The 21,680-nt window shown below is 35.0% G+C and overlaps 1 protein-coding gene across 1 annotated transcript in view; it reads right to left on the bottom strand.

Moving 5' to 3' along the window:
• The window catches only part of LOC128867797 (zinc finger protein 423 homolog), a 46,914-nt gene extending 35,680 nt beyond the window's left edge, over nt 1–11,234 (bottom strand). Inside the window, exon 1 of the mRNA XM_054109303.1 lies at nt 10,724–11,234. Within this exon, the coding sequence (XP_053965278.1) occupies nt 10,724–10,814 (91 nt within the window). The 5' untranslated portion in view covers nt 10,815–11,234. The remainder of the gene's footprint in view (nt 1–10,723) is intronic.
• Nucleotides 11,235–21,680: the final 10,446 nt, after the last annotated feature.

Here is a 21,680-nt window from a genome sequence, read left to right as displayed (position 1 = left end):
ACCTGAATTTTAGTCTGATGGGGAGCCCCTCGCAAAAGACTCCTCCGCCACCCTTTCCTTCCAATTTCGATCCATCCGTGAACAAGTTCACCAGGCCCTGCCCCCAAGTGTAGCCCTCCGTCCACTCTTCCCTTGACGGGATGTGAGTGGAGAATGTTCCGGTTGGACTAAACGAAGGTATACACTGGTCTGTTGACAGAAGTATGAACTCAAAGTTTCTAAGAATGCTTGAGTGCCCATAAGTGAGGTTGAGCCCGGGTAGCGGCAGTTCTGCCTGCGATATCTACGGGTACCACATTTAACATTGCATTGAGCGCCAGAGTAGGAGTCGTTCGAAGCGCCCCACTGATTCCAATGAGTGCCGACCTGTGAACTCTCTCCAGCTTCTTCACCAATGTCGTCTTCTCTAGTGAGTTCCACCAGACTATGACTCCATGTAATAAGATGGGCTTTACAATAGTATTATATAGCCAGAAAACAACTCTAGGCGAGAGGCCCCATCTTTTGCCAATTGCGCCCTTGCACCCATAAAAGGCGATTGTTGCCTTCCTCACCCCTTCCTCAATATTGGGTTTCCATGTAAGCTTACTGCCAAGGATAATACCTAGGTACTTCACCTTATCAGAAAGCATCCCCCCTAGTGAGGGAAGTTGAACTCTGGGTATTTTATATTTCCTCGTAAATAGGACGAGCTCCGTCTTAAGAGGATTCACCGACAGGCCACAATCCGTTGTCCATCTAACAACTGCATTCAGATATCCCTACATCAAGTTGTACAGAGTGTCCAAAAATTTTCCTCCAACAATTAGTGCCACGTCATCCGCGTAGGCAATTACCCTGCAGCCCCGCTTCACCAGCATTTGCATTTCGAATTCTCCTTTCCATTAAATTTATTAAAAAATTGATTCAAATGGAGTTCTGGTTTTGGTTTTATCAGACCATCTTTTGAAATTTTGCCTATCCACGTAGAGGAGGAGATTTTCTCTTTTTTTTTCGTATAAAAAATCCACGCGAAGAATTTCCCATTGAAATACCGCAGATATTGGCCCACCGTTGTCGCTTGACCTGACATTTAATGCTTTAAACAACGCTCAAGATTATTGTCCTGGTTATTGCACCGTTAGAAATTCCTTTTAATTTTATTAGTTAAAATCAGTCGTGCCGCTCACAAAGGAAAAGGTCGAAATAACTTCTACTTCGTTGAATGTATCTTGATTTGCATTTACCATAAAACGTCCACCGGATACCGAATTCCAATGTTACCGAACTTAGTATGAGGAGCCCAATTGTTACTTTTTCTATTTCTTAACTCAGATTTATTTTTTGTATTAAGAAACTACTACTAGCCCTAAAACTCAGTGTAGACTTAATTTTCGTAAATTAATTTAATATTTTGACCAACCTGTTATATGTGGTGCTGTGTTAGCTATTATTTAAAACTTAACTTGGCCTATACTTAGATACATTACAATAACTTCTTTAAACGCTGTCTTTGACTTTGGTGTTATAGAAAGCACTTAAATTTACTAAAATCAGTCTGAGTAACCACTCAAATTGATAGCATATAGGCATGTACCTATATTGTTAGGTTTTTAATTGCCTCGATGATCGTTTCAAAAACTACTACACTTACAGAAACCTTATACAAATAGATCTCTCCTACCTTAGCCTGCCCTTGGTGTGGTGATGAAAACTAAGTTGTGCAGATAATAAAGCGTTTTTCAGTAAGAGCGATTCAACTTTTTGAATAAAACACAAACGGTTTGACTCTTTTAACTAATTTTTTTTGTATTATCGAGTTTGAACATATACATTTAAGTATGAAATTCGATTTCTTTTGCATGACCACTGCGTGCACGTTTTACGAAGTCCAATCGTTGAACCCAATTTTCAACCACTCTTTTGCATAAATCGGCCGAAATTCCAGCAATTTCGCGTTCAATATTGACTCTGAGCTCACAAATCGTCGCCGGCTTGTTGTTGTAGACCAATGACTTCACATAACCCCAAAGAAAATAGTCTAGAGGCGACAAATCACGCGCGGTGGCCATTCGACCGGTCCATTTCTGGAAATAATGCGCTCATCGAACTTACTCTTCAACAAATCAATTGTAGCGTGTGCTGTGTGGCTTGTGGCCCCGTCCTGTTGAAACCACATGTCGTCTAAGTCCATACCATTCAATTGCGGCCAAAAATAATCGTTTATCATGTCGCGGTATCGATTTCCATTCACAGTAACGTGGCGATCGTTCTCGTCAACGAAAAAATATGGGCCAATTACGCCGCCGGCATGTAAACCGCACCAAACAGTGATTTTTTCGGGATGCAACGGTGCCTCATGAATCACGTGTGGATTGCTTTCTGCCCAGTAATGCGTATTTTGCTTGTTGACAAAGCCATTGAGCCAAAAGTGAGCTTCATCACTGAAGATGATTTTTTGGAAACAAATTGGATCATTTTCGAGTTGATCTTCAGCTCAATTTACGAATCGACGTCGCTTCAAATGGTCAAACGGCTTCAGTTCTTGTGTCAGCTTGATCTTGTACGGATGTAGGCCAAGATCTTTTCGCAAAATTCGCCACAATGACGACACAGAAAGGCCGAATTGTTGAGAACGTCGTGTGAGCGACACATTTGCGTCTTCTGGAACTGAAGCCCTGGCGGCAGCAATATTTTCAACACTTTGTGCACTTCTTGCTCTCACTGGCACCGGAACATTATGTAGCGAAAACGTAGATACAAATTTTTTCACTAGACGGTCGATTGTCGAACGGGATGGCTTGTTAAATGGACCGTAAAATGGCCGTAATGCTCTTAAAGTAGCAGCAACAGAACGATTATTTTCATAAAAAATTTGCACGATTTGCAATCGTTGCTCAAGTGTGTAGCGTTCCATGATGAAATGTATACTAATGAAGTTTACAAATGACAAGCGAAAAATAAAAAATATTGCGTCGTTCGCCCTCCCTTTCGGAAAAAAGTTGAAGCGCACCTATTGAAAAACGCCTTATTTTAAACGAAAATTTCTTGGACAATCACTAAGTTTAATTACCTATTACATTGTCAGAAAAGAAAGAGCTGCACAGAACGAGAATGAAGTTTGTCAAAATCCAAATACATATTGCAGAGACAGTCTCTTCTGATGATGAAGGTGATTTTGAACCACTTAGAAAACGGTGCAAACTATTACCAGATAGCGATAATGATTAAAATATGTAGAACTACATACATTACTTTTCAATAACAAAATGAATTAAGATTGAATACAAGTTTAAATATTTTTAGCTTTTATATGAATTTCTTTCAGACATTTGTAGTAGTACATTTTGTCCAAAAAATATCGGGAATTGTTCATTTGAAAAGCGCGCGTTACACATATGTCTATTTTTTTTGCTGGAATGTTGGTACAACTGTCCTCTATAGTGTCGCAAAATTTGAGAGTGATGTGTTCATTAACTTGTTTTTGGCATTTAACCGCAGGTGTGCTCTGCGATTTTCACTATGGATAAAAATATCGAACAAAGAATTTGTCTGAAATTTTGTGTTTTGAAAGGGATTTCGTGTTGAAAATTTTGCAGAGAGCCTATGGCAAGTGTGCTTTATCAAAAATAAGGGTATACGAGTGGTATAAGACTTTTGCAGAGGGCCAAAAAGTCATGGAGCATTTGCGCCGATCTGGTCATCCTTCAACGTCTATAAACGGATGAAAACGTCGACAAAGTCAAGAAAATAGTGCTGGAAAACCATCACTCGCGAACACTCACTTAAGTTTGAGGGAGATATCTCGAGACCTTAGCGTGTCTCACGAATCAATTGGCAATATTTTATACCATCAATTAGGCATGAGACGCGTGGCTGTTCCAGTCGTTCCAACAGAGTTGAATTTTTTTCAAAAAATTCATGGGAAGAAGGTGGCTGAAGACATGCTTGAGCAAGTGAATTCGGACCCAACGCTTATCCAGCGCATCATAACAGTTGATGAGACGTGAATGTATGAGTTTGATTGCAAACCAGTCAACATACGGCTGAATGGCGCTATCCACATGAGCCGAAACCCAAATAACCACGACAAAGTCGGTCAAAAGTGAAAGTCATGCTACTCGTTTTCTTTGATTATCATGGTGTTGTATACTCGAAATTCGTTCCAAATGGTTCTGCGGTAAATAAAGAATATTATATGAAAGTTATGCGACGTTTGAGAGAGAATGTGCGTGGGAAACGGCCCAATTTGTGGAAAGAAAACTCATTAGGCCATTAAGGAGAATTCGCTGAAGGAGTTGAAGAAGATCTCTTCAAACGCGTTTAAAAGGTGCTTTGATGACTGGACTAATCGTTGGCGACAAAATAAATGTTGATAATTAAACAATTATTTTGCGTTTTATTGAACAATTCCGAGTACTTTTTGGACAGAATGTAATTTATGAAGCAGCCTATTTCTTTTAATTTCTGCAAACTTTTTTATGCGGTTTTAAGTTAATTATAACTCGTTGTTTTGATTTTATGTGATTTTAGAAAATTCGTAGTCATATAAATTATTAAATAAAACAAATAACAGATTACAACCAAAACATATTTTTATCTTAACATTTTCCTCTGCGGCTTTAATCAAGTGAGTAAAAAAATATCACTTGTCCAGGCAAAGTTAATTTTAATGTACAACTACCATCGAGGTAATGGTATTTTTTAGAAACCACTTTTCTTAGAACATAACTAAATCACTATCAAAAATAATTTTTAGTCGTCAAGACTCTGAAAAGTGAGAAGGGATGTTTTTAAGAAGTCACATTGGGGATCAAAGTTGTATCGAGATATTTTTCTCTATTCCCTTTCCTCCTATTATGGATAAAAATTACTAAGGAATTTTTTCCATTTTCTTTTTCTCTTATTGCAAGCGAACTTCAAAATAGGTATGTTAATTGGGTTTTTGGGAAAAGTATGCAAAAGTATGTATGTAAAGTGTGAGGGGCACAGAAATGTGAGAATTTAAAGTTTTCCAAGGAATAAAATGTTAAGTATTTATTTAAATTTAAAAGTCAACAAAATGAACAAAAATGCTGGAATCGTGAGAGGAAGGTAGCAATAGGAAGGTTAACAGGTGACTAAGCAACCAAGATCTGCTTCATCTTTATAAATAGTATTAGTAATAAGACAATGAATGATTTAGCAATATTTTTTTCTGAAAGAATTTTATATACAAATTTTATTATTTAGTATTGAAAAAGTGTAATAAAAAAAAAAAAAATAATTTTAGTTCAATAACTTGTGAGGATATTTTTATTACAATTATTTGATGTTTTAGAAAATTGGGTTACAATTAGGGAGCTGATTATATACAGTACTTTCAATTCTGTTTCATATACTTTTGGTGCGGCCAAAGCCGTATGTTCTGCGCTATCGCTAAATAGGCTGGCAAGCCCTGTTACTACTTCTTCGCTTCTGATTGAGAACGCTTTACTATAACAACTATGTAACGCACAGCAAATTTTGCTGTTTTCTTCGGCTTTACTTACATTTATCTTCGGACATAAATGTGTTTCAAATACCGCAACCATCTGATCTCAGACTTTTTTGAGAGTGTATTGGGCCAAAGAAACGTCGACATATTTTCCGATCCCCTTTTGTTGTACACTTAGTAAAACTAAGTTTTGCGATAAACTGCATATGCATTCTAAGCCCCTCTAACATACATATATTGAAAAGCAACTTTATTTTGTCTGCAGTCCTTATCAAACCTCTAAAGATGGAAAATATACGAGGGTGGATTGATTAGTCTTTAGAATTGCGACATCTATCGGTCATTAATTTACTTAATTATTGTGATCGTTAAAAGCGATCATAACATATGGTCAAACGGTACTTTTTTGAGAATTATTTTTGCAAAACACTATTGTATTTTTACTAAAAATGGAAAAAAGTGAACTTCGTGCTGTTATAAAGTACTTTCATTTGAAAGGCTTAAACCAGAAACAAATTATTGAGGAGTTGTAGACAGTATTAGGGGAATATGCACCCTCAAATGCAACAGTTTACAATTGGGTTAACGAGTTTAAACGTGGTCGGATAAGCACCAAAGATGAGCCACGCTCTGGGAGGCCAAAAGAGGTAACGACTCCAGAAACGGTGGAAAAAGTGTACAAAATTGTCACACAAGATCGAATAATTAAATTGAGAGAGATTGCTGACATTGGGAACATTAGTTATGAACGTGTGCATAACATAATACGTGATGAATTGGGTATGAAAAAGCTTTCAGCAAGATGGGTGCCGCTTTTGCTAACTCCTCTGCAAAAAATGAACCGAATGTCGACTTCAAAAGTTGGTTTAGACATGTTTAACAGAAATCTATCGGAATTTTTGCGTATAACGATATTCATAACGATGGATGAATCGTGGATCCACCACTATACACCAGAGTCTAAAGAACAGTCCAAACAATGGGTAGAACGTGGCTCAAGTGCTCCAAAGAAGGCAAAGGTCGTTGCATCAGCTGGTAAGGTTATGGCATCTATTTTTCGGGATGCACAAGGTATAATTTTCATAGATTATCTTGAAATGGGTAAAACCATCACAGCTGAGTTTTATTCATCTTTGTTGGATACATTGGACCAAAATATTAAGCAAAAACGGCCACATTCGAAGAAGAAGAAAATCCTCTTTCATGATGATAACGGTCCTTCACATTCATCTTGGAAAACGCAGGAAAAAATAAATGAGTTAAGCTATGAATTGCTCCCTCATCCGCCATATTCGCCAGATTTAGCTCCCAGTGACTTTTTCCTTTTTCCAAATATGAAAAAATGGCTCGGCGGAAAAAGATTTATGTCAAATAGTGAAGTTATAGCTGAAACAAATGCTTATTTTGGAGGTTTTGAAAAAACTTATTTTAGAGAAGGAATAAATATGTTAGAAAAGCGTTGGAAAAAATGTATTGACTTAAAAGGAGATTATGTTGAAAAATAAATCAATTTTTTGTTAAAAAACCAATGTTTAGTTTTTCATTCTAAAGACTTATCAATCCACCCTTGTATGTATATAAAATATGTTTTTAGTACCCACGAAGATTGCTTTATCGTGAATATGCATTTTTAAAGTTTCTTCATCTGCTATTATTTGGAAAACAATGGAAATTTAGGGGAAACATCTTTTCCCCGGGAGTTTTGAATTTTAGGATTTTTTCTCGACAAAAAATAAATCCCCGGAAATATTTTTGATTGAGCTGTATTTGTATCTAAACTCAAATTCCCACGGTAGAAAGAATATTAGTTTGTTGAAAACAAGCGGCGAGTTGAAATTAAAATATACTCGTAGTTTTTTCTTCGTGCTACGAGTACTAAATGTCTTCGTTTGTTCCATTCTGATTTGGATTTAATTTGATTTTACTAAACAACTTTTTTTTGTTTAATGATTAATTATTATTAGATTAGAGAATTTTATATAAAACCATCCTCGAAAAAAGTCCTGTCTACACCGCTCTATGTTCTTTGGAAAATCGCGTAAAATATAATGTGACTATGGTAAAATATCGGATATGTTTCACCATTTTGAAAAGTCATGATGTAACTTCAAATATTTTTTCAAAAATATATAAACCATATTGTAAAATGAGGTAATAGGAATACATAAGTTCATACAATATACACAACATATAAAAGATTTAATTTAATTTAGGAATAAAAATCAGTTTCGCTACTATTCATTCCTTGTTGTTTTTTATTAAGGGGGGGAGCCTGGTTTATGAGGTCTAAAAATTTCATCTCTTTGCGATTTTTTTTTTTAAGGAAAAAATTAATTTAGCACTGCAAAGTTTTTTGTATCTTTTAATGAACATTTAAAAAGTATAAACAATTTTTGAAAAAAATGTTTAACATAGAAATTAGTAGAGCGCTGCAACGCTGGAGTTTCCAACTGGCGTACAAGATACAGCTCGTAATTTTTATCTAAAGCAAAAAATTCAAATGGATTTCTAATTATCATGATTTTTTATTCTAGATGAACTAAGAAAACTGAGAGAAATTCCAAAATTAAATTTCAACTTTTTGGAGGTTTTAAAGAAAAAAATGCCTTTCTATAAAAAAAAAAATCACTTCAACTTGGTATAAAAATCTTGAAAATTTTTTTTATCTATTTTGTTAGTTCAAATAGAAGAGAATTTAATTTAATTTAATTTTAAGCTATGATTCATTTCAAAAGGTTCATTAGTTTTTTTCATTCATCTACGCCAATTCAAAGAAATCATAAAAATGAAAAGGCGAGAAAAGAAGATAAAGTTTGTACTATAGCTGCCCGGTCATAGCGTAACTACCTAACGCTCGCCTACCTTTGGCTTTGTATCTACGGAAATATTGAGAATTAGGCTCTGTAACTTTGTGTGAATATTCTGAAATATATTAGGAATCGCTTAAAACAAAAAAAAAAAAAATTGATTTTTTTGACCTTATAAACCAGGCTCCCCCCTTAACGGTCTCTGCCGGTTTTTTCGTTCTTACCCAAATTTTTTTGTTTTGATTGCTCAAATTGCTTATACAATTCTTGATATCCAGCTACAAATAGAGTGATGTTGCAATTTTAATGAACGCTAGATCTAAAATGTGGATCGTTTCAAGGAGTATATGAATAAATTTATATTACAAGAAAATTCTTTACTTCGTAATGAAATTTTTTAAGAATTATGTTTTATTTAAAACTAGCTTTAACCCGCGGCCTCGCTCGCGTAGGGGTAGTTTTAAGGGATTTAGGATATGTATATAAAAGAATTACAAACAATAATTTCATAGAAAATAATTTTTTATTAATAACCATAATAGGTATTACAATACCCGGCATCCGTTGCTATACTTCGTCGAATAAAATCAAAACAACCAATCAAAAATATCACGCGAAAATATTTCCTTTAATTTTCTATCTCAAACCGTTTTTGAACTTTGCATTTGGGTCATAGTTGAACAGCTTATACGGATTATGAAGTCTAGAGTGTGCTATAAATAGTGGGAAATAGGAAAAACTAAGATTTTTTGGATTAAATTTAAGCAAATATTCGATGATTATTGACGAATGAGAGTGGCGGCGCGGCCTGGGGGCTGTGGAAAGGGAATTCCATCATAAAAAACATGCCTATAACCTTCATGGGTGAAAATATGAATGTACCTATAACAATTTTTACGTCATTTGGTGTTGCCGTTTCGTAGTGATGCGCGGACAACGTACAGACATTCACCTTTATAGTATAGAAGATAACGTTTTTTTTGTAATTCACAGGAGAACGAAAATTCCCTTTAAACAAATTCGATATTGGACTGTGCTATTTCAAAATCATGTAAAAAAAGAGTTGGTGTACTTCTATTTATTTATTTAGTAATTTATTTGCTTACTTATGTAATTACTCTATGAATTTTAATCCTTACAGATTCTAACAATTCGCCTAGAACTGTTACAAATAATTTAATATTAAATATTGATTCTATAAAATAAAATAGTTAATTTATATTTTTTAACAATTTATATTTGTTTCTTAACGTTTTTAGTAAGGTTCTATATCGAAAAGAGACAACGAGTTTTCGGAAACGTACTCGTCGAATAGACGATGGTTAAGGGTCTAGGGTCAAAACTATCCCAATAGAAACTGCAGAAATTTCGAAATTAAATCGAATCCTCTTCAACAAGTAGGGACAATAAATGACTCCATTTATGAACTGTATGTAAGAGGCGAGAATAATAGAATGGTACTGGATATATAAGTTTGAAGATTGAAGAGTGAACTTAAGAAAAATGTTTGAGCACGCCCAATTCTATGAACAGCTTGCTGATTACATGGTTTCCTAATAACTTCAGCGTATCCTAAATGTGTCTTAACAAATGATGTAAACGGAAGTTTAGTATAGGATTACGCTTTACAACTTCGGCAAATATCATGAATGGTACGAAAGCTTGATTTATGTGCATATGTATTTTTATTAACAGTCAAATCGTTTTAGAGTTTAGTAACTATGCAACTGGAACACTTAAATATTTTTTCTCTTACAAATCAATTTTTATTTTCAAAAGCGTCTTATTACAAGAAATCGAAACTAGAGATTTCACCAACACATTTTAAAATATTTATTTAATTATCTTTTAATTGAATAAACTTTGTCAGTTTCATAAAGTGCCAGATCCGATGAGTACGAAGCAAACGTCTTCAAAATCCATACTGTGTTAAGGCTGTCAAACATGTTATGGTCTGGGGATGATTTCCCGCTGCTAGAGCCGCTGTATCATATTTAAAATATAATAGACAAATATGCTTACAAAAACACAATGGAATCCATAATGTTGCCACATTCCAAATAGGAAATGCATGCCACTAAATTGGATTTTCAAACACGACAGTGCCGACATTGACCCTCTATGCAAGGACACCAAAATCGTGGTTCCTCTGGAATAAAGCGAACGTAGCGGATTAGACGGCCACAAAACATATGTATGCCATGAAATATAAAGTTTTCCTTTTATGTTTTGCTTTCTTTAAGTTGCTGTTGTTATGTCTCATTGAATATGTTATAACCTTTTTAGCCCGTTATAGCATTTTTTATTGTACAACTATTTACATTTAAGAAATAAATTGTGAAACTTGAGTTAACCATTTTTATTTAGGTAAATAAGCTCTCATCACGGCAATACTGTTTAGAACATAAAGCCATGAATTTTTTATTTTTATTTTCTTTACATAGGTTTAATAGAAACTTACCTTCAGTCCCGATTTCTTTTGTGGCCTGAATTTTTTCTATTAAATTTTCAAGTCTTGTACTTGGTCCACGGTAAAGCATTTTCACCGCCATTATATCGACCACATATGAATGAACACTTTTTCAGTATTATGATAATTGAATTGTATGCACTTTTTATTCACATTTTCTTTTGTATTATTTTAATGAGTTGAATAATTTTTTGTATATATTTTTTTTTAAGCTTGAACGTCTTAATTTCATCAGCACCAAAACTAGACTGAAATCGGCTGCACTATGGTTTTAAATATCTACTAAGCAAAGGGCATTTGAAGTTATGTAGGTGTTTTATACTCTCTGTATATATTGTACTCTATTACGTATGTAGATATTGATTGCATGTAAAGATACCCACAAAAGGTAGAGAGTGGGGCCACTATTAGATTCATGGACTAAAAGACACTATAATTGAATTCATTTTTCTTTCAGTTTATATTAAGGAAATTTAAATTTCAAAAACCCGTTACGTGCTTAATAGATGTGCGGATATACATTTATTTAGATTAAACTAAAAGATAAACGAGAATAAGAACTATCACTAAAACTCAACCGTTGTACACGAGCGTTAGCCAACAACTGATGAGTTGGTGGCGTTACAGCTTTGCCACACTCGACAGCGCACTGGGATTGGGAGCATAATTGCACCAACAACAAACACCTCTACCTCTGCGCTGTAGAGAAACTAAAGGAAGACGAAAAAACTTGTTGGCACTCTTGCTACTAACGAATCCGACGAGAACCGGAATTCACAAATGTGGCGGCACCACAGCGGCTCAGTAGTTGCTCGTACTGGCAGGGCGCGATAGCGCACACGATTCCACGACGTACTAATAAGAAGGGTGAACGAATACAAATAGGATGCAGGGGCGGAATATGAGTGGCAGACACTGTTAAATGGCGCTAGCGCCCACACTCGTTAATAGCAGTCGTCGGCAGTCGGCGATAGCGTTTTCTTTTTTACATCGTTGAATATCTAACACCGTCACTTCGTGCATTCACATTGTTCGTTCTTGCATTGGCATATACGATATTATTGGTGTGTTCATTCGTGAATGCTCCCCATTGATTGCAAGTGCTATGTAAATAAGTAAAAGAAAGAGAGAACAACACCGATTGGGTTCACAGTTTTATTAGCTGATGATTAAACGCATCGAGTTCATATTGTACACTCATAGTGTATGTGTATTTATACATGAATATGTGTATATAAATACATGCATATATGGACATGTATATGCATATGTATGCACACACATATCTACATATATAAAATCAAAGTGGTGTTACTTTTAAACTCACAATCTTATGTTTTCAAAGTTTTAAGCAAAATACATATAATACTACCATATGCACAGCCTTGCACAAAAGTTCAAGTCAAAAATAGATATCACCAAGATTTTTATATTGTCATTTTTTTCCAATAAGTATAGGGTGCTTTCTGTACTTGTGGACAACTTGAAAGTAAACCTAATTAGCTTTTCTTTTGAATAAAATTTAATGATGATTCAATAAAATCTCCATTAGTTGTGTTCTTAGGTGCTTCGGGGTGTTTCATTTTGTTGAAGGCGTTTGATCATAGCCGCTCTTTTCGTGTTTGCTCCGATACAAACGGTCTTCTGCGCAAAATGTAAGAACCCGACGGATAAGACCCTCAGAAACATTAAGCTCCCTCGCTGGGCAATCATGGATTCACGTCGAACCTTATGAACGAATGAACAGGCGCGGTTAAGAAAATTAGCGATTTCTAAATCGGTGTGATTTGCACATATAGCAACGATAACTACATGTCTCTTCATTTCTAGAGTTAAGTTGTAGCCTTCCATGAATTCTTGTAGTTGTAGTCTGCCATCTGAAAAAGAGCAAAAAGAAAAACAATGGTTTCGCGAAGTTATAGCTGTATGCCCCTGTATATCATTCGGAAGAATACAACTTTAAGATGCCAGCATCAGAATTTATATAATCCTTAAAATTTACGACCACCTGACGTATCCTGTGAGCTTAAAGTAAAATGTACTTTGGACCAATAGTGAATTTAGAAATTTAATAAATCAGCTGTATTCCTTGAACATAATCAGGGGAGAGTTAATCCAAAATTGAGAGGATATGGGTCGAAAATTACTCTAGGCACTCTTTGGTATGAAAGGATTTTTGGTAAGTTTCGTTCTTGTTGAAGTGATAATAGGTCGATATTTAACTCCAAATGTGGTACTGCACAAACAGAACTTGCAGTAAATAAGATATGTGTAAAACATACCATACAAGTATGCGACGAAACGCGAACAGTGAATCAAAACAGTCAGTCAAACGTTCAGCAGCCAGTCCCCATTCGCCGTCGCTAAAACTGTATCGCCAAAAATCTCTAAGCGATAGCCTTAATTTGGATTCTAGTTAAAAAAGTCTCCAAAAATTTCGATTATTGGGTAATTTTTTTTAGATTTTAGTGATGAACCGCTAGTTTTGATAGGTCGTGCAACTAAAATGATACAGAAAGATTCCTAATAGCGGTCGCTCCCCGACAGTCAATGGCGAGTATATTTCTGCCATGCAAAAGCTCCTCATAAAAATATCTGCCATGCGGAGTAGGATTAAAACTATAGGTCCCTCCATTTGTGGAACAACCAAGACATACGCCACAAATGGACTAAAACGTCTATTTGGATAAGAAATATATGAATACGGATGTTGGGTTTTTGAATGTGCTTTTTACAATATATATTTTTTTTTCTTGTTTTTTTTTTTAATATGGAATAAATTAATTTGATGGCAGTTTATTCAAATTTAAAAAATTGTCCACCATATTGTGCCTCATGGTCATGATTTGAGGAGTGATTATGAACAACAAACAATTTTTGCCTTGAGCAGTGAAGTCGACTTCGAATTCACAACATGATCAGATAAGAAAAGTTCCAGAAATCACATGAAATCATAATCAATGGTTAGACGAAAGCCCATTCCAACTTCTAGATAATGCAACGTATCCTACAAACGCGCAATTTCAAACAAAGCAAGACAAGCAAAAGAAGGTGGAGATAAAGTTATTGTCTGGGCAGCTATTCTTTGGGGTGGATACTCTGACTCGTACATCGTTGATTGCGAGCCTAGCAAAGTAAAATATATAGGAACCTTCTAAGATTTATTTTTGCCCTTTGTTAAAGAGGAAATGCCTTTGCAAGAAACAAGACTGGCTAAGGATCCCGAACCTTAAAGTTCTGGAGTGGCCACCATCAAGTCCGGATCTTAATATTGTTAATTGTGATAAGATTTTGGCTCACCAAGTTGTTGGACCTGTACCTGCCAATGCTGCAGTTTTTAAATGATGGCATAGTTTTATAAGTAACTACTAGTATTTTTACACAAGAACCTGACCATGCAATTGACTATAAAATATATTATCAATCTGAAAATCAATACAAATTTCTGATATTTGAATAACTCATTAACCGATTAAAAGAAGTGATATATAAAACACTTTTTTGGTTTGTGTATTTTACTTATACTTAACTTGACAAAGTTTAAAAAAAGTTTTTTGGAAAAATTTTCTATTTATATTTAAAAAATATGAGTGTAGAAGAAAATTGCTTTCGAATTTTTTAGCCATTTCCTAAAACTAACATATCTAGAATTTATTTGGCTGTAAAATAGTCTACTTGGAGACAAATGATCTAAATAATATCGGAAAATTTATATATATATTAATACTATATAATTTATTTTAATATACATTTCCCAAATAATTTACTGCGCTTACAAGCAAAAGCTGTTTTTTAAAGATTAAAATTATGATTGCTTTTAATTAAAATGCATTTGTAAACTACTGAGCAGGCTTAAAATGGTTAAGTATAAAAAAGTATAAGTGTAAAAAATAGCACTGTGAAGCCTTACAACATTTGTAGTTCTCATTTTTGTGCTCTAAAATTCACGAAGATTTTATAAATGACAGTGTCTTAACATAGCTTAACTCATTGCAGAAATAATACTTTTAGTTTCACATATTTTATACAATGTAACATATTTTTAGTTTTAGAACTGGTACTCTTTTGGTGATTTGGCGACCAAAAACACAAACGTTGATGGAACATACTTTAAGTATATGTACAAGGCGTATTCATAAAGGGCAAAAGCACTTTGATGGTTTAACTGTTGATATTTCAATCAAAATGTAAACAAACAAACAAAAACACAACAACAAGAAACAAACCACATTCAAACCACCAAATCGAACAACACAAAGAAAAAAAACAAAATGAGTTGTTCTATTGCTATCACCTTGCATGGATTCGTATTGCATCCATACACTTAATTAATTTTAAGGCAATACCAGTAACTCCACTTTTTCGGCAACTCTATTTCAATAATCCATTTAAAAAATAAATAATTGGCGCGTACACTTCTGTTAGGTGTTTGGCCGAGCTCCTCCTCCTATTTGTGGTGTGCGTCTTGATGTTGTTCCACAAATGGAGGGACCTACAGTTTCAAGCCGACTCTGAACGGCAGATATTTTTATGAGGAGCTTTTTCATGGCAGAAATACACTCGGAGGTTTGCCATTGCCTGCCGAGGGGCGACCGCTATTAGAAAAATGTTTTTTTTATTAAGTTTGCTTTCACCGAAATTCGAACCAACGACCTCTCTGTGAATTCCGAATGGTAATCACGCACCAACCCATTCGGCTACGGCGAATAACTTTATAGGGGACAAAATTATAAAAACTTTCAGAAGTAAAAAAAATATATATATATAAGGGCGGGTTGATTTAAAAATAGCTCATTGCTCTGTGAAAATCGTATTCTATGGATCAAAATAAGAAACTTTGCCGAAGGAACCATACCTCTAAAACGAATTCTGATGTCCCCCAATTTGGGTCGAACTTTTTAGTTTCTTTTCTCATGTAAAGACCAAAAATGAAGATATTTTGAAATGATTGTATGGGGAACCCCCCAGGGGTCGGTTATACATTTGGACTCGATTGGATCACTCTAAATGGGTCAAAGTGGGATTTTTCGTTCGACCCAAATTGGGGGACATCAGAATTCGTTTTAGAGGTATGGTTCCTTCGGCAAAGTTTCTTACTTTGATCCCTAGAATACGATTTTCACAGAGCAATGAGCGATTTTTAAATCGACCCGCCCTAATATACATATATAATGACGCTCATTAAGTCATTTGTTTGTCCGTAAATAAAAAAAATATGTGTGTATATTTATATGTTACACGTGGGCTGAAAAGTCACGGGCCTAACAAAGAAAACACTATTCTCTTTGTTTAAAATTGGCTTAATTCATCAACAGCCAGCAGTCGCTGGGAGCCAAATCTGGTGAATACGGTGGATGTGGGGGCAATTCGAGGTTTAATTCAGGTAGTTTTGCCATTGTTTTGGTTGACTTGTGACACAGTGCGTGGTTTTGGAAGTGAGCAAATGCGGCACCCACTTTGAACAGAGGTTTCTCATGCAATATCAGAAATGATAGAGAAAGAGATTGCGCCTTCCGAGTTCGCCGTATAGTAAGAGTCCTTGTTTGTGAAGAGGAAAAGTAGCCGAAAGCAATGGAAACAACCAAGCACTAACAATTATACGCACACACACATACTTTCTAGCCACGGCGTCTTCCGCTTTAACAATTTAACGTGCGGTCTTCTTTTGCATTAGTTTGTTTAGTTTTAATCTCACAAATCACAATATTACCAAACCATTCACTGAATATTGACAAACATGTAATTTCTCCTACTTTTGTTCGTTTGTTTTGTATTGCGAAGGGAGCTGACGTCAGAGTAAAGTAACTGTTTTTAAATGGCGCCACCTTCAGAACTCAATTCGCCTTGATGCAATATAAAGCCAACATGTTCTTTTGTTTCTTTACGATGTCAGCTAACTCACGCAACTTCACGAAAGTGAATACTATTTACATTTGTATGCATTCATGTTTGGTTGATGTTCTTCTTTACTTCTATTTCTTTTAAGTTAAAATATCTAACATGTTTTTCGTTGTAATAACATGAACGGCATTTTTAAAATGCAAAGCGAATGCTTTAATCCCTTGACAAAAGTATGGTTTTCAATTTAGTTTTTTCGATCTGCCATCAGTAACAAACAACAAAACAATCTACCTATTTTAAATTTAACACAAAAAAACAAGTTGTTGTTTCTCTACAAAAAAGGAAGGAGCCACGATATTATCAGAAAACTAAAGGGCACGTCTAATTGTTTTATCTTATTTCAGCTGAAGAAAAATTAAATTAAAGTATCGATGGTGTATCCAAAGACGAATTAATATGAATTTTGCTGTACAATGTGTCAAGTTTACTTTACGTTGTTAGTTAATACTTAGACTTTCGTTAATTTTCATAGATATTTAGAGGTTGTGACTTAGCACGTCATCACGATTACACCAACGATATTTTCTAGCGTCCATGGTTGCAATGTTTTGTTTCGCTTTGTCTTTATTTTCACTTTGACGCGTTTCCATATATTTTACATTCGCACGCAAAATCTATTTTGTATGTATGCGTGAAATAATATTGAAATTCGAGAAATCCAACGAATTAAGCATGACGAACTTGTAAACTTTGTGGCATTCTCCTCACTAATGAGATCCGTTTATTTTAATAGACGACGGTGGGAAGATGTTTGAAGCTTATCGTTCAAAAGTAAAGAAGGAAACTTTTCCTGCATTAGTTTTAATAAATAATATGCTACACATTAAGAAAGCTCCTAAATTCGTAGAGAAATATCAGTAATAAAAATTAAAGTAGCTTTTTTATTCTTTCCGAATACAGCATTGTTGTTTGTGTAGCCCTTCAAATACAAACCATTTTTCATCGTACGTATACAAATAAACTGTCGCCAGATTGTCAGCATGCCCTTTGTCTGTTTCCACTATTTGATTGTCTGTCTTCACTATTTGATCGTATCTCTAGCAAGGTCATTAATTTTGATTTTCACTTGGCATGTTACCAACCTTGTGTCCTTCAATGAAATGGTCGATTTTACTGAATTCTACATAAATACATACATATGTATTCCATCTAAAACATCCTTAGAAACCTTAGTCTATGCTGCTTCTTTCAATGCAGCACAAATACGTCTACTAAAGCTGCAAGTAAAAGATTTTTAATAAAAATTCTCTTCAAAATTTATAGACTATAAAATAATACTTGCTCCAAAGTTTCCTCGAATTTATTGTTTTTTATTTATTTAGATTTATACATAAATATAAGTACATCAAACACCAATTGATAGAAAATGATATTTCCAATAGTGTTCGCCCCATGGTTGACAATGACAAACCACCGAGTGTATTTCTGCTATGATGTTGAGAATTTTCTTCCATATAAAACCCATGTATTGCATTTATAAAAGACTATAAACTAAAATGTATGATGAGGAAAACTAATGGATATCATCAAACACACCTATGTCATTCATTTGTTCTCGGATTGTACATGAATATAGATACAACCAAATATAATATAATTACGTTCACTCTGAGCGGCAGATGGATTTTTATGAGGAGCTTTTTATGACAGAAATTTTCTCAGAGGTTTGGCATTGTCTGCCGAGTACGTGTGTGTGAATTGGTGTTTCGTGCCCAGGGTTTCGAACCAATGAACTTCCGATTGGTAACCACACATCGATGAAAATGCGAGGAGATAAAAGCAAAGGGACGCTTCTCCATCTGTGACCACATTAAGATTCAACGAATTTAAACGTGGGCGAGCATTCGATGATGATGAGGAGCGATCAGGACGCCCGGCAGACGTGGTTACCGAGGAAAGCATTCAAAAAGTCAACGACATAATTCTCGCTGATCTACGAACGAAAGTGCGGAACAGCAATTAATATTTTTCATGATAAGTTAGTTATGAACAAATTGTCGCCGAGATGGTTGCCGCGCTTGCTCAAGCGGATGCGGCTGTTAACTTCGAAACAGTGTTTGGAGCAATTTAAACGAGATCAGATGGAATTTATGCATCGAGTTGTCACCGTTGCTGAAGGCTGGATTCGTCATTACACACCAGAAACTAAGCAACAATCAAAACAATGGACTTCTCCCGGTGAATCTGCTCCAAAAAAGGCGAAGACAGTCTCATAGTTCAAAAAGCTCATGGCGAATATTTTTTGGGATGTCTACAGTGAATTATAGTACCGCTTTCACAAAAAATTGAAGGAGACACGACCGCATTTGGCGAAAAAGAAGGTGTTGTTTCACGTTGTTTTGATAACGCACCAACACATTCATCCGTAGTTCCCGCCGCCAAGCTGCATGAATTGCATTATAAATTGCTGCCGCACCCCTCGTATTCACCCGATCTGGCTCCCTAACATGAAGAAATGACTCGCGTGGGAAAATGTAGTACAAACGAGTAAAAATTTGCCATTCAGAGATTTTAGCAACTGCACAACGTTTCTCCATATTTGTTTCTCGATTTGGCAGAACGAGATGTGTGTGTTTTCAAATATTTGCTATTAAACTTGCATTTATACGCAACTCTGTTTTCACAAAGTAGATACGATCCTTGGAAAACGGTCCAAAAAAAAACTCGTGTAAAAAACATGCGACGTATAAATTAGAAGACGTATTCCACAACTTTAAAAAATCGTGTATACGAAGTTACTTGTTCATATGATTATATAAGGATTGTCTGATATTGACTATGTATGTACATTTTTTTTTAAATTAGAATGGTGGTAATCAAGGGAAAACGGTATTTTCATACCGCCCACAAATGAAAGTATATGAAATTAGAAAAAATAATAATTTTTGTTGGTATAGCGTTCAAATTCTGTTAGTAAATTAAAATCTACATTTCAATCAAGAGAAAACTTAAAGTACCTCCATAATAAGAAATACAACGTTTATACTTACGTCTAGACACATGATGAAAATAATTAACACATAACAATTCAACTAAAGCAACTGTAATCGGAATCACAGCGAACTGCTCACTGTTGATTGGTGAGCGAAAATGTTGCCTTGTTATATACTGAAAATGATTGGTTAACGCTTTTTTTCTATTTCTTTTTGATAGAGGTGGAGCGAGGCCTGCGCGCTAGCAAAACATATGCTCTCTTTGTTTGCCTTGATAGATACATGCACATTTGTCGCAGTGGTGTGGTTACGGTGAACCTATACTCGTATATTCACGCTTGGCGAAATAATTATATGCATGTTGCTCTCTTAAGTCTTTCGATTTCATCAAGAAATATATTTACAACATATATATATGCTTATACCTACCAGAGGCAAACGCAAGTAGGGGTTTTGGACGTTCCGAAAGGCCTGTGCACAATTTCGAAAACATTTTTTAGCGATTAGATAGTTGCGCAAACCGATAATATCTAGAGTAGAGTGGGGTAAGATAGGTCATTTTTTTTTGGAGAGCTCTTGCTACGGTGTTTTTGCATTGATTTTGAAAAATAAGCAAGATTTTGAAAGGTTATTTATCTGCTAACATTTTGGTTATACTGACTTATGTTTGGCTAAATATTTTTTGGAAGCTGCATTCAATAAGACAAAGGTACTTTTTTTCGATATTTTCAAAATCGGGGGGCACGATAGGTCACTATGTGTGAGAGGAAAAGAACAATGTACATGGCTTGGAAATTAACGTTTTAACTTTTATTTATAGAGTATGAACACTGCACATGTTATAAAAGTTAGGAATTTTTCTTTAATTCATCACGCGAGCACGTAATGTTTCGAACGGAATTTTAAATTGTTTAGAGGCTGATCGAACACTAGCGCCATCTCGGACTGCCGCGATTGCGTTTTTTAGATCCTCTTCATTTCGTTTCGGCGTTTTTCGCACATAATTACGCACCATTTTGCTGCAAAAACAATTAAAATTTATTTTATTCAATTAAAAGTAGTGACCTATAATGCCCCCTGACGGCTGACCTATAGCACATGTTTTATGTTAGTGTCGATATTTTTTTTTAAAACAATAATATCAAAAAACTAACACATTATTCGTGTTCAGCATTATTTTCTACGTAAAATAAAACTCAACTGACAAATATTTACATACATTAAATGCACTGCACCGTAGAATAAAAAAAATAAACTAAACTAAACCTTTGGTTTGAATTTAAACGTTTTTCGCAGCTTTCGAAAAGGTCAAACTGCTTCTTTCAACATTTTGCATGCTCAGAATCATTTACAAATAAAATTAATTGATGTATTTGGGAGAAAAGCTGTATTTTCAGGGAGCGTGAACTAAATTGACATATTAAGTTACGGGCTAGTGTATTATTTGTAAATCACCAGAATGAAAGTACTGTGTTCCGAAAGCATTTTGTAAAAACACAAATTTTGTTAAAACGAAAAATGCTGCTTATAGGCTACCGAAGTTGCGCAAACTTTAGTGACATCCGAAAATTCATTGGACGAGTAACGAGGACCAATATTGCACCTGATCTCAGAGTAAATAGATGAACTTGTTCTTTTGTCATCGAGTCCCGCAGTCCCCCGGTATATAATGTGTTGTGTTTGATTAAGGCCAAAAATGGTCGCCTCTGTATGTTTTAAAAAACGTCGACAATCATTGTTTTCAAAATGCCGGTGATTTCACAGCCTTCAACGTCCTACAAATCAAGTTTTACATTTCCTGCGGTCGAATTTACATATTCATGTTCTTCTAGGTTCCGTTTAATAATGTGAAAAATTTGCGTCGCAGAAAACTCAGCGAAACTAGAAATATGAACGTCTGTGAACATCGGACACTACTTTTAAATTTCCGCCTTCCACCAAACGCAATTTGAAATTTCAATTATAATGGCTACATATGGTTAGCATATTCGACTAGTGAAGATGGAGTGTATTGGCGATACTTCCCCTTATTTGTATATGCAAGGGAACAATTGAACTTGAATAAAACTGTACATGCTTTGAATATAAAATGACCAAACGACGTCCTTGGATCC

The sequence above is a fragment of the Anastrepha ludens genome, chromosome 6 (assembly GCF_028408465.1).
Source record: "Anastrepha ludens isolate Willacy chromosome 6, idAnaLude1.1, whole genome shotgun sequence".
Lineage (NCBI taxonomy): Eukaryota > Metazoa > Arthropoda > Insecta > Diptera > Tephritidae > Anastrepha > Anastrepha ludens.
The sequence above is the reverse complement of the archived record's forward strand: the minus strand, read 5'-3'. Positions and strand labels throughout refer to the sequence as shown.